The sequence below is a fragment of the Perissodus microlepis genome, chromosome 1 (assembly GCF_051167445.1).
Source record: "Perissodus microlepis isolate ML-2025 ecotype Zambia chromosome 1, ASM5116744v1, whole genome shotgun sequence".
Classification (NCBI taxonomy): Eukaryota; Metazoa; Chordata; class Actinopteri; order Cichliformes; family Cichlidae; genus Perissodus; species Perissodus microlepis.
Window position 1 is genome coordinate 10,933,697 of NC_140461.1, and position 14,396 is coordinate 10,948,092.

The following is a 14,396-nucleotide window of genomic DNA, read 5'->3' on the forward strand; positions in this document are numbered from 1 at the left end:
GTGCTGAGGGGGGAATTTTACTTTCATGACAAGTGTGCCTTGGCTGCAGTCCTGACACACCCTGGCATGCCACAAGGCAGATGGTGTGTCCCCAGGCGACGCCACTGCTCTCTAGCACCCCTCTCCTCAAAGCCCCTTGTTCCTCCTACTGACAAGTAGTCATTAGTGCAGTGGGACAAGAAGAACACATTGGAACAATTTGGATATATTAACCACCTACTCTGTCCTATCTTGAATTGGACTGCAGGGCTTGTATGATGGCACCAAATAGACTTTATCTGACTGTGAGTAGTTTAGAGATCTCCAAGTGCAAAACAATGACCTGCGTGGGATGAAATTCATAATGTTCTTAGCAGCTTATGGATCACAATAAAATACCATACGTGTACACATTACTGGTCTAAAGACCAAATTAATAATAATGATCATATAGTCTACAATTTTCCGTGAGGTATTTATCAAACAGCTCAGTGTCACTCTTTTTAATGAGATTTTGCCTCACAACTCAAAATGAAACTTAACTGATGACCTCGATATATCAGTACTTCTTAGTTTCATTTGATATTGGTGGGGAGACTGAAAACTAGTTGGTTCTAACTGAAATACAAACACAAGCAACATGCCGAAAAACCTTTTACTTCCCAGCTATGAGCCTCATATATACATGCACTTTACCATGCAAATCATTATGACAAGCACTTATGAGCAGGAATGAGAGATCATGATTAATAGTACTGTTAATCACAAGTGTGGATGCATCCCTTTAATCCGTCCAACAGATTTCTTGATTGTAGCTCCAAAACAGAACGTTTTAAATTATTTAAAGGGTTTTTGAAATACTGAAAGCTCCTGCAGATAAGCAGAGAAGAAGAATTCAAGACCCACTTATCACTGATTGCACATAGCTGTTTTATGTTTTGCTTTCTCTGCCCACCGGTGCTATGCTACTATCTTCGTTAAACAGCTAACATTTTGAAGCCTTGAACATTAAGCACTGGTAGACTGCAACACTGATTAATATTAAATTCAAGCTTCTGGCAAAACAAAGGATGGTGTTTGAATCTCAAATGATGGCTTTGGTTTCTATCCACGATTGCATCCATCCCCTCTCTGTCAGAAGTTTCGTGCCCAGCCTTTATTTGTCCTACATTATGTCAACAGGAAAGGCAAAGTATGATGTCATGCATTTGGTGTGGTTCCACGCATTACTTGAGTGATTGCCATTATTTCCTGAAATGTGCTCAAACATCCTTTGGCCCATGATGAAGGTGCATTAAGTGGTAAGGTGATTGAGTTCAAGCAGGGAGCTCTGCTAACACATTGCTAGGAGTAAACATACAGTATAGTATAGTTTTTGCTATGTGAACATGGGAGCTCTAGCTTGTACTCGTACATTGCTGTGCAGTTGTATTGTGTTAAAGTGAATTCATCTGGAGTAAAGCAGTTATGTAAATGAATGATACACCTTTTAAAGTCACTTTAAGAGTCACTCTGCTGCAATAAGTAAACCACAGTAAGATATCTACTGGACTTGTTTGCCATTAAGGAGAATCCAGTTTTTTATTAATGAGGGTTACTTATTCTTAGATTTTGGCTGTGTTTGCAGTTTCTGTGTCTGAAGTGGATTTGCCACACAATATGATTACCGATGGCTGTTTTCAAGCAAGAAGGTGCAAGATGGTAATGATACTGGATCTGATGCATAATTTTAGGGTCTCTTGGGCTGCAAAGATGTCACTTATCAGACTGCCTGAATTTTAATTTCGCTTTTCTGTAAATATGTATATCTTTTGCAGCGCAAAAACAAACCAGGACGATGTTTGTATTGGATTTTTCCCGCTGTTTGAATTCACAGCAGCAAAACATTCAAGGAACCCATAATTATGTTGTGGCAGAAGAAAAGTCCTAGTTATTTTCCCCAAACAGATGGAGAGTGAATACTGAAGAAAGCAGATTTAACTCAGAGTAGCTGCTATGAACACATCCGCGGTGCTTTACTTTCTGTGCTATTATAGCCTAATCCACATATAGTGAGGATGATCTGAGCAGGAATATACCTGCCAGCGTTTCCCTGTCACTAAGCAGCTTACAAATTATCCCTAGACAGTGAACTTACTTGCATTTAATACTTGGAAACTTTTCAAGATGTATTTTTCTTCTTCTTTTTTTAATGTGTGACTGCATTAAATGATACTTAACCTTGATCGATGATGTTAAAATTCCTGCGTTTCTGGCACGAATTTTGAGGGTGTATCTGTGCATTTTCTTCCCTGAGGGTTGGCAGGTGTGTGTGTGTGTCTGTGTGTGTTTGTGGCACTCTCATGGGTGGCCTGGATATGGACTTGGCTTTCGGGGAGTATGCTTTCTCTGCGGCAAAGATGGACAGAGGTTTCTCTCAAAAGAACGCTGGCTCGGTGGAGGCACAGCATGGCGAGCATGAGCCTCAGTCCACCTCCACTCTGCCCCTCCCGCTCCCATCCACCAGATGAGTGATGAGCTTGTTTATAATGAGACCAAATCCCTTCCTGTTACACATGACTCATTGGGTGTAGTGCCAGTCGTACATATTCACACACTCATTTAGGTGTTTTCTTGTTTGTGCACTGACCTTTAAAAAAAAAAAAAAAGGGGGCCTTTTACTAACATGTTTTCAGATTACGAAACACGCACTGCCCTTCTCTTCTCTTGTAACCACTGATTGGTAGGAGCAGACAGAGGCTCCAGAGAAAAAGTGCATTTTCTAGCCACTGGTCCAAATGACCTCAGTCACACACCCTTATTAGAGCCAGTGCTCAAGAGGACAGATGGTTCAAATGGGAGTTTATATCCTTTTAAATTCAAGGTCCATAGTTTTGAAGTGGCGTGCTCATAAATGAAGCAAACATTTCAAGGAAAGCAATATCCCCCCAAGGCACTGTACAAGTGGGCTAGCTTTGCTCCCTAAAGGTTTGAGCTGTATTTCTGGGTCTCAGGACATCCACCTAATTGCCATCCACTGCACAAAATGCTCAGCAAAAAAGCAAGACTGCAATTAGCCGTGGCTCACTGCCAGCTCGGGATAAATCTGCCAAATTGTTTCTCTTAAGAAAGTTGAGCAGTTGTGGTCTTCTTTCCTCTACTTTTGAAATGTAGGCCTGTCACAAGGCTATCATATAATTAGGCAAACCAGCAGTAGCGGAGTGTGCTGTAAGGCTAAAAGCTGAGGCATTGTGGCGGTGTGCTGGGGCATGCAGAGGTGGGGCATTATTTATGTATTTCACCCTTTATTCTCTGGCTTGCCTCAGTGGATATCGCTTGGTACTGTCCGGGGCCAAAGTGGTGTCTGTCACAAAGCACCATACTCATGTTGAGTGTTCAGCAGTGTTCCCCAGTTGCTCTTTCAAACTTTTTCTCTCCTTCAACCTAACCTTATTTCTTTTCTTTTTTTAAAATCTCCTACAGCTCATTATTCTTGAAGACTACGCGGACCCTTTTGATGCTGAGCAGGCTGGCGGCACTCAGACCACCACAGAAAAAGTGACAACTGAGAACGATGGTTACATGGAGCCATACGAAGCCCAGAAGATGATGGCAGGTAGGTCAACACGTTAAATCTTCTCTCTAGTCACCCTTTTGTGTGTCCGCGTGTGTCACACGACTGTTTCTAACCCTCTCCACACCTGCAGTAATCACAAGTTAAGGACTTATTGTAGTGGAGTGGTCATTAATATGCAGTGTGATGAGGTTATATGAATTAATGAAGAGGCTCAGATGCCCTGATGCCATTTTACAAGACAGGTGCAGCAGAGCATAAATGACTAGTGTGTCACAAAAGATGTCAAACCATTTTCAAAAGCTGTGACTTTGCCCATAAAAAAAAAATCATGCAAGGATTTAAATGATGCAATGCATCTAGGGGAAGGAGATTTTATATGTATATATATTTTTTTATTTTTCATTGAACTGTGCCGACACGGAGACAACCCCTTGCTGTGATTTCCAGGAAGGCTTTTTTTTTTTTTTTTTTTTAAATTCTCGACAACAATAGCTGTGTGCTAACACAAGAATTTAGTCTAACCACATTCCCCATATGGCTTCGTCACTGCACGTTCATCCTGTGGCTGAGCAAAGCGGTGACAAAGAGCAAGGAATATGCACAAGGAAAAAGAGAACTGAGGAAATATCTTTAAGCAAACAAAACAAGTGGCAGCTGTTTTCCTCTCTTTTACTGACGTTAGTATCCAAGATGAGGATGATGGAAAATATGAATGGCAGATTTGGAACTGTGAATTGACTAAAAGGTATTGTATATGATAGTCCCGATCCACAGACATATGATCCGTATACTGTTTCCTCTAACCAGCCCTTACATTGCTCCATTTGCTACCACGGAGGCAGGACGTGAATGTCTCTGTCCCTCTACAACAATTTTCTTTTAATGGGCCTCCAGACAATCTCTTGTTTTTATCTGTCTTACTGGTTTGACCTCTGGCCGAGTCTTTGCCTCAGCAGAGTACAAAAACTCAGGATAAATCGCCTCTCTCGGAATGAGAAAGCCGTAAAAGGAAAAAAGAAATTTCAACAAGACTTGTGGTATCGCTAGAATCTTGAGCTTATTCCAAGTTCTTGGCTGCTTTATAAATTTAACTTGACACAGCTCTGCATTTGGCTATATTGACAAACAGTTCTATTCTGGCAGTAGCTGTCTGTTTGATTCGATTAAGTTTTCACTTTATTTTTCTGGTCGTTGCTATCTTTGTAACCTGAGGTGGTGTTATTTTCAGGCTTCCTGCTTTCATTTTTTATATGTATTGATTGCCATTTTTTGGTGGGGTGTTGTATAAAGAGAGCTTTGAAGAGATCTATATATACTTACTGTCTATATTTTAATATTCAAAGAAGTCCTTGGATTGCTATTTCCTCAATGGATGCCATCAGGGACATGAAAGAAGTTATTACATTTAACATACTGGCCACATACAGCGCTGTGCAAAAGTCTTGAACATCCCCTTCGATCGTTTATATTTTGATGCCCAGAAGCGAGATGTTCTTGTGATGCAGTAAAAGCATACCTGGATAGATAAAAAAAACCCTTGGATTGGCCTCCCCAGAGTCAGGACCTCAACAGTATAGGATCATCTTGACACAGAATGGAACAAAAGCCAAGCAACATCCAAAGAGAAAATACATTTTGACTGTCTTTTAAGAGATGTATTCATGAAGTCCACTTAAAGAAACCACAAGAAAGCTTCAGGTTCAGGCTGTATTGAACAGCAGAGGTGATCGTAGCAAATATCAGAAATGTACAAACTCTGTTTTTGCCTTATACCCTGTATTTCCATGTATGTTTGCGGATGTTGCAGTAAATCGCTGCACCTATTCCCCTGGCAAAATATATAAAGAAATTATGGGTGGCTCAAGACTTTTGCACAGAACCAAGTATAGAAGAAACACCGGGGATGAATAATCTTTTTAGTAAATGCTTTCCTCCATATTCACACAGCTAACAAATTCCAGATTCAAACTTGGAAGCTGCACACTACAGCCCCACTGGTACAGTTGGAGGTTAAATGCCTCACCCAAGGGCGTCTCAGAGATATAATGAGGGTCAGGCTCTTTCACTTTCTCCCACTGTGCAAGGCCGGATGCACGCACCAATGCATCAACATACTGGCTATGCTATAGAGTAATTGCTGCATCTTTCGATCTGACAGCATCTTAGTCAGGCAGAGCTGCACACTCAGAATTTCATCAGCTAACAGGAGAAGGAGGAACTATTGCACAGACTGCTGCACTCTAGCAAAAGAGGTCCTTTTGACCCTAATTCTGTCTAATTATGTCACTATTGCCGTTTCTCTGACTTTTAACAACAGCACTGTTACGAATAAAAATTCTCTTTAGCTTTCAGACTGTTGTTTCTGTAGCTTTAAGAGCCTTGCTTCTCAGCTCTTGGTTCCACAGATGGGTGCAGATGGACACCAAACCCTAAACATGCCAACACAACACAAACTTTTCTATTTATGGCTGTCAAAGCAAGTTTTAATTATTTAATTACTGCTCGCCAAATATATACCGTCTATAAAATGGTCTGTCTACCTTCTCATAAAATGGACCGTAACCGTCTCAACTTGCAAACTCAAAGTTGTGTGTAAAATAGTCTCTTATAAAAACATCTTTCCAATTAATTTTAAGAAGTAGACTGAAAATTACTCATCCGCTGACTTTTTAACTGTTTCTTTATAGAAACTGTTTCATCTTAACTGTTTCATCATCTTCTTCTAGCTTTTTATGTTTCTACACGTCTGCTCTCACCTCATTCAGCAGACACACACGTTGGTTCAGTGGAAATATAAGTGTTTAATACATTTTCTGATCAGTGACAGTAATTATACTCTAGTGTCTTTAGATAACCTCATTTGAACTGCATAGTTCCTTGTTTTGTGACACAAAAGCCATGTCATAAACACCGGGAACCACAGACTCGGGTATACAATTCCAAGAGTTTGATGACATCTTTAGAGTTTAATCGTTACTTGTGGTTTTGCACAGCTTTGAGTAGAAATTTGGTTGTGATCAGCCAAAAGGCAGCTGTATGAACAACAGCACGACTAAGCGGAAGTTACTTCAAAGACTGGGAAATGCCAGCAATTTGAAATATAAGGAAAAGAAGAAGAACATTTGAGCATTGCTGTTCTTTTCAGATTGCTCCCTAGAGGTGTATTCTGGTCACCTACATGTGTATGTCTGTGATCACTGTGAGCTCAAATTTGAACACAATTTCTGTGTTAAATTGACCCAGATTTCACTGGTGACAAGTGCTTGGTTTCCAGTTAGGATTTAAAAATGAAAGGGCAGAATTCAGTGGAAAAGTCTGTAGCATCCAAACTCAGAAGAAGCACACTGATCTTCAGTGTCAACAAGACTTTGTGCACCATGAGTTCATTTCGAGGGTCAAGTTTAGAATCAGTTCAACTTTAACATCCTAAGGCAACTGAGGACGAACATGACTTGAACTGTGGTGCGTGTCTTGTTGTATCGTACAGTGTACTGAAAAGCCTCCACTGTGTCAAAATGGCAACTCTCAAACTTGAGTTGGAGGAAATCCAGCGTACATTACAGATGCACATGTGCAGGTGGTCACAAGTGGCAGTGGTAATGGAAGCAGTGCCTGCCTCGAAGATGAGTCCAGTCTATTTTACATCTGCACCCTGATGATCATACCTTGTAATAATGAAAGAAAGTCTCCCCTTATATTATATACTATATAAGGATGCTTATCTTTTACAACTTTGCTGTCAAAGGCATATTCCACTGACGTGCACATGCATTGATTGTAGTAAGTGTTTTCTTGATCCCTTGCCATGAAATTTGAAAGCTTGCACACCTGAAAAAGATTGCTGTATAGATTCTATTATTAAAAAAAGAATTATGTTTTTAACTGGTTTCAAGTGAACTGTTTTGAGACCGGAAGGTGTTATTTTGAAGATACAATTATAATTCCTTAACAACATTCACACCTTAAACACACAAAGAGACACATTCAACCTCATAGTGGGAGGTGTGTCATGTAAGGCCTGAGGCGAAGTGCCACAGCCGTTTACATAACAAAGTGTGCATTCCTGCTATTTGTGTGTGTTGGCACGCGCACTGTCGGGTACTGTTGTACGTGTGTGTATGTGTTTGAGACCGAGACCTGTGTGCCTGTGTATGTGCTGTGTGCTCCGTGTCTCTTTTCCCAAGAGCCATCCTTAGTGAGGTTGAGCTGGCTGATTTATGGCCCTACTGGAGGGGCATGTCACAACTTCCTTAACCTGAAAAGCCAGCCCCACCCCCCCATAAGCTTCTCCGCACTGGCTGCTGGCAGGGAATCATTGCACCTCCTGTAGTTATGTGAAGATGTGCACAGACACACTGTCTTTATGTTTCCTGCGTGTTTCTAGAATGCCTTGAATGTTTGTCATGTCTACACGCGTCAGCCTTTGCATGTGCTATTTCTGTTTGAGCGTATGAGTCTGTGGTACATGTGTGTATAACCCCAATAGAAGACTATCCCCCCTTATTACTTGTGATATTAATACTTATTGTGGCATGCAACTAATTTGAATGTTTATGACAAAAAGAAGTTTTTCTTTCTAGTATTTCACACCTTCCCCGTACAACCATACACACACATCTCCTCAGCTATCAGCGTGGCCAGGCTACAGGAAATAGTCTATGACCTAATCATAGGAGGAGTTATTTGGGAAAAGAAAAGCCTGAATAAACCCTTGCAATTTTTTTTTTTTTAATCTCCTCCACTTGACTCCGTCATACATTATTGTAGCTGTTGAGACTTGTTCCACTGACAAGTACAAGGGGCTGGACTAGTACTGCAGGGCAGCCTGCGTCAAGCTATTTCTCAATGAACACACACACACACACACACACACACACACACACACTCATCCTCATGCTTCCCAGTCAGCCAGCTAGGCAGACGACCATGTGAGAGATTTCCCACAGTACAGAAGAGGCCTGTTGTGCAAACATCTTGCACGATTGAGCTCTCCTGAGCAAACAAACTGCAGCGTGGCCCACTTGCCAGTCCTCAAACCGTAGCTACACCACACCAAAAATGTGTTTGTATTTGGAGGTATCGTACAAAAATAACCCAGTGTGAAATATTTTTGCTAGTGGTGAATTTATTACACACAGTGTCAAAGTTGTAACCTCAATTTGTCCTCATCCCATCTTTTAGGTCATGCTCTGTCATTTCACAGCATGGGAGTTGTGCAAGAGGGCCAAAATGCCCACAGGAAAAAAAGAAAAAAACCTTGATGTTTTTCCATGATGGTTGACTCAGAGTAGATGGGTGTTCATTCCTTCTCTTACTCTCTCTCTTTTGTGACTGAAACACATGCCGGGAAAAAGCTCCTAGATTTGGCACCTCATGCACCGCACTCAAAATGCTGTGGAGACCATCCATTGCCAAGGATGATTCATTAGCCATGGAGTTAGTTGTTTCAGTTACTCATGATAGTGTGGTGTTAAGCCTCCGTTGCCTCTATAATATAGGTGCCAGGAATATTACCAGTTTAGAACTAGTTTGAGTGGATGAGAGAACATGTTTAGATGTGTCATTGTTGGAGATGGAGAAAGTGAAAGGAAAGAGTTGAAATAAAAGCAAAAGGCAGGAGAAACTAAATCAAAAGAGCGCAACTGTCCATGACAGAAAGTAAAGGGAGTGACAAGAGAAGGAGACCTAGAGGCAAAGACGGTGGGAACAAATTCGTGTTACAGCACCTGTGGGTTACTTTGTGGAGTCTTTTTTTTTTTAAGGGAAAAGAATGGAAGCATAGTGTGCCAAAAGGTTTCCACCTCCCCCACACTCGGTCATGGCAGTCTAAACTCACCCCAGGCAATGGCAGGTACATGTGGCTGCACATTTCTTGGCCTGTAACACGGCTTTTATTGCCTCAAGCTGTAACTTGAGGGATATCCGGAGCCTGTACTGACAGTGGCACTTTTGTAAAGTGATATGTTTTTTAACATTTCTGGAAGTCCGTGCAATCATTATATGAATTTAGATTCCCAGGAGTATTTTGTTAGTTTAGCATAAAATGATTCAGCAATTATCCTCTCCGGTTTGGTTTTCTGTTCCTTCACATCAGTCTCGGAGTATTTGAAGAATTACTTAAGAATTACCTCAGCAAAACATTTATGCATTACCCCAGCTGATTATAGGCAGCTATAAATAAGTGCTGACTGCAAGGCCAGTAGCTGTGAACTGGATAGGAAAGTGAATAATTAACACCCTCCTCCTTCTCTTGCACCTTACAAACTACTATTTAAGGGTATTTGGGCCATGTAATTAACTCAAAGCTGCTCTTTTTTTCCCTCTCTCTCTATTTTTGTACCAATTTAAAAAAAAAAAAAAAAAAAAAAAAAAAAAAAAGTTAAAACATGAAGATTTCCTAACAAATGAGAGAAATGTCTACAACCAGTTTTTGTCACTGTGTACTGACTGGAACATTATGATGTGCTGCTAATTTGGGGTAAGAAGTGTAGGTGGATTTCACAACAATGACTAGCAAAAGAACATTCATAGTGAAAAGAAAAATCAAAAGTGAAAGTGCATTACTTTACATTCTCAGGGGAAAAACTGTTATAATGAAGCTGTGGAGCCAACAGCACGAGATGTGGGAAAAGTTTCCGTGCCAGCCTTTGCTTTAAGCAGGAGAAGTTATGTGAGGTCACCAGAGTTCACTGCTTGCACCTCACTAACAAACTTTATCCAGTAGTCTGTATTAATAAAAATAACATCAGTGGCATCACTCTTTTTAAGTTGTAGTGCAGAAAGATACAGCATGGGCTGGTATGTGTATATGTTTATACTAATATAATCTAATATAATATGAGTTTCTGTTAAGTTACTTGACCTTCCCCTTCTTCAGTCTGGGACTTGGACACTTTTTAGACATGATTTATTGCAGTGTGTCAAATTAATGTTAGAGATCGGCAGGACAGGTAATGTTTCCTATTTAGCTCCCACGTCCATTTTTATCATTTTATTATTAGCCATAGCCAATAGCCACTACCATACTGATAACTTAACAGTTGTGTGCGCTGCCCGTGTTAGCATTGAAAATGATACAGTTCTTAGACGTTGCTGAAACAGCAGCTTGGCTGACCTCTCGACTGACCTCTCATAACATGTTGTTCGGTGTTGTGCGTATCAACTACTTTTCATGTGTTTGACTGTTAGTGAGGGGAGGGGCTGCGTGCCTGACTGTTTCCAACCAAGTTGCATAGTTACAGTAACAGTCACCACACAGTCTCTACTTATCCCACCCACTGAGGCTGACTATAATGTATGAGTGTTTATTTAATAGATAACAGCGAAACGGTCCTCTTTTACACTCTGCTGTCTGACTGGTCATTAAGTCTGCACCCCATTCACTGCTGCTTGCCAGATGTTGTCAGAAGCGAGCTACCCATTTATGTCACGTCTTCATGATCCCATGAGAAGTGACTGACAGTTATTACACATTGATCTGACAGGGTGGTACCAAGTGATGCAAAACCAGTCCTTCACAGTCCCAGAGCTGGTGTCAGGTGGTCCGTTTTTGGCTTGGTGCTATTGTTGGGCCCATATTATTTTAACTTTTAAAAATGGTCTTGTCAACAAAATGCGCTGTGTAATAAGAGGAGAGCTGGGTCTTATTTCTAGAAATACTGAACTGTAAAGGGATCCTGCTGAAGAAAGAAACAATATTTAGAGAAGAACTGCAGTTTTATCTAGCTGTTATGTTCAGCGTGGAATGGTTCGATTTGATGGGTTTCAATATGGTATGCTGGTGTTTTGGGACATAAATTTCCTTTTTCATTATTTCATGAGAACATGAACTACAAATTAATAAAATGTGGAGATTTTCTTTGGTTACTTCTAAGATTTCATTGGTTCTTTGATTCATTTATGAAGCCTTATCCTCACATAAGGAAGATAAATGTCAAGCTCTGCTCAATAATTAGCTTAAACAAAGACACCCACTTTATAAATAGTCTGACTTCCTCCTCTTCCTTGATTCCCTGTGGCTATAATCTGTGGTTTGTTAGAGGAAGTAAAGGCTAAGTTATTTCAAAGAAACACGTGGAAATTTTGCTGTTATTTGAACTGTTGTTCAAATAAAAGGGACGTAACTTTTATCTGATGCTCAGCGGCCAGAATGTGAAAAATGAGCCTCTATTGAACTGTGCGTGGTGCTGAACAACAACACATGCTCAGCAAAATATTTCCTCCCTATACTGGTGTTTTTAAAACAGTTTTTGTGTGCTTCCTTGACTTTGACAGTGACATACAGTCCAGCAGGTTATGGCTATGTGGTTTTGTGTATGTGTAAGTGTGTCTCTGGCCTGCTGGATAATGGCCAGCAGCCTCTGTGGTGTGGACGGTCATTTGGCAGAGCTGAGGAACGGAAGGTGTAGGAGGTGGGAGGAGAAGGGAAGAACAGGAAGACTGACGACTTATTGATGAAATGAGAAATCTCTAGCTCAGCCTGATAACCTCCCTCCCTCTCACTTAGTGATGAATGGCATCCAGCACTGGAGCTCAAGCAGCTCACACATGGCTTTGTGCACGTCGGTGCTGCATTTGTCGATATATATTCTGCATTTCCATTAGATATTCACACACGCGGTGATGAGAGTACAGCATTTCAATTAGCCGTTGGTGTTTCGCTCGGTAAATACAAAAGCAAAAATATCTGACGACATAAACTTTCTTTCTTATTCTTTTAAATTTGATAGATTAAATGATTCAGCGGTTCACTGAAAAGGCAGCAGTAGGTTAGTCAATATTGAAAATAACTGAGTTACTCCAACGTCACTCATCCGTAAATCACATGATGTTGTTTGGCTTTTGATGAAAACATGATGAAATCGCTACTTATGTAACAGCCGATTCCTAGAGCCAAGCAGGTTTTTGAAATGGAAAGTGAGGAGGTAACGTGACTTCCACATTACAGTTCTGGTATGAAAACCACTATATAGACGCCCTTATCATGCTTTCTGTGATGATGTCACTTGAGCGTAATTTGGTCCGTCGAGGAAATATTTATATATAACTGCAGCTATTGTTATTATTATTGTTGTTGTTGTTGTTGTTGTTGTTGTTGTTGTTGTTGTAGTGTGTGACCATAAAACACAATAACTGGTATGACAATAGGGCTGCCACGATTAGTCGACTAGTCACGATTACGTCGACTATCAAAATCGTCGACGACTAATTTAATAGTCGACGCGTCGTTTGAAGCTTTGTAAGATCCCAAAAGACGCAGGAACAAGTAGTAGGATTTAAGAGTGTAATAACGGACTGAAACAGAAGATGGCAGCACTGCATGTACAAGGATGCCAGCTGCCGTTAAACCCCGAAGAAGAAGAAGCTCTGTCCCAGAATTCATAGCGCGGCCCAGTTCAGTTTCCAATAATGGCGGCAGCTGGTTAGTTTTAATATTACTCTTATTATTCTTTCTGGGTCACAAAATAAACGTTTAACGTGTTTTCAGGCGAGAATGTAGCTATTTAAACTTCAAATATCTGTTCAGTTTATCAAGACACCACATATTTTCAAAAGCGCTCCGACGTTGTCAGAGACGTCTGTTACCCACTAGCTCGATAGTTAGCCGGGGGCAAGGCTCACTAGAGCCGGTGAGAACACCGGACTCCTGGCAGATCGTTTTCAAACCCACCGCTGTCTTTCGCTACTCAGGTTAAACATGATATATAAGTCACTTAGACAACTTAAAAATGTTATTGTTTGGCTTTTTTCAGTATTTTATTTGTTCCTGAGTAAATCGGCTGAGTTTATTAAACTTCACCGAAACAATCTGCACATTTAATTAAAATTTAATAAACTACCATCTTGTCTTTATTTTTAGTTAGCACATACCTTAAACACTTCAAGCTGTAAGCTAGTGATGATTATATAAGAGCAGATGCTGCTGGTGCAATAAACTGTCCGTTTTACTACAATGGATGCATGATCTGATTAGTCGACTAATTGCAAAAATAATCGGTGACTAGTCGACTATCAAAATAATCGTTTGTGGCAGCCCTATATGACAATGAATGATTTTTAACAAGCTTGCAGATGGACAGACACAAAGGCACCAAAATTAGCAGCAAGGAAGCAATGGGTACTGGCAAGAGAGTTCTCTCAGGCCTCTGATATCCCACTGAGTCGGTCTGTGCCAAGCCAAGGATGGCAGACCCACTATCCATCCGTCACATCTGAGTGGATTGGGAGGGGGGTAAGGAGTAGAGATGAGGGACTGGGCAACCGCTATGGCGCAGGTTGGAGGTGCTGAAGTCATTCATTTTAAAGGTAAGATTAATGACACCATTAATCCATGTCTGGGCCACTGCAGAGGAGGACAGGGCAGAATTCATACCCGCTGCTGGCTACCTGGGGCCTGCGGCACACATGCATGAGTTCTGCTAATGCACGTGCATGCACAGAGGCACACGGTGCTCTCGTGCGCTCCTTAACACTTTTCCCTGAGTCATTTTATATGTCAAGTAGCCATTTGCCCCTGAAGTGGTGAAGGAACTTCAGGCTGTAGTTTGTGTCCTTGTTGGAGGCAGTTACTTTATGGGAGTTATTGGTCTGATTTTTATTGGCTGGCTGTTGCGAGAACAAGCGAGAGCATGACAGACTCACTGAATTACTAATAGACAAACTGATCACTGATCTCACCTCAGACCTGTGTGTGTGTGTGTGTGTGTGTGTGTGTGTGTGTGTGTGTGTGTGTGTGTGTGTGTGTTGTTTTCTCTGCGGAATCGACGGTTGAGCTAGAGTGGAAATCGGGCCTGTTGACACTCCGGTGTGACAGAGAGCATTTAGGTGTGAGTATGTGCGAGTGGGCGGCTAGCACTCTGCA

The 14,396-nt window shown here is 41.1% G+C and overlaps 1 protein-coding gene across 5 annotated transcripts in view; it reads left to right on the forward strand.

Annotated features, from left to right (window-relative positions):
- shf (Src homology 2 domain containing F) overlaps window positions 1-14,396 on the forward strand; it is a 94,052-nt gene that overhangs the window by 12,685 nt on the left and 66,971 nt on the right. For all 5 annotated transcript variants that reach the window (XM_084929855.1, XM_084929839.1, XM_084929832.1 and 2 more), the window contains exon 2: window positions 3,442-3,574. In XM_084929855.1, the coding sequence (XP_084785981.1) occupies window positions 3,442-3,574 (133 nt within the window). The remainder of the gene's footprint in view (window positions 1-3,441; window positions 3,575-14,396) is intronic.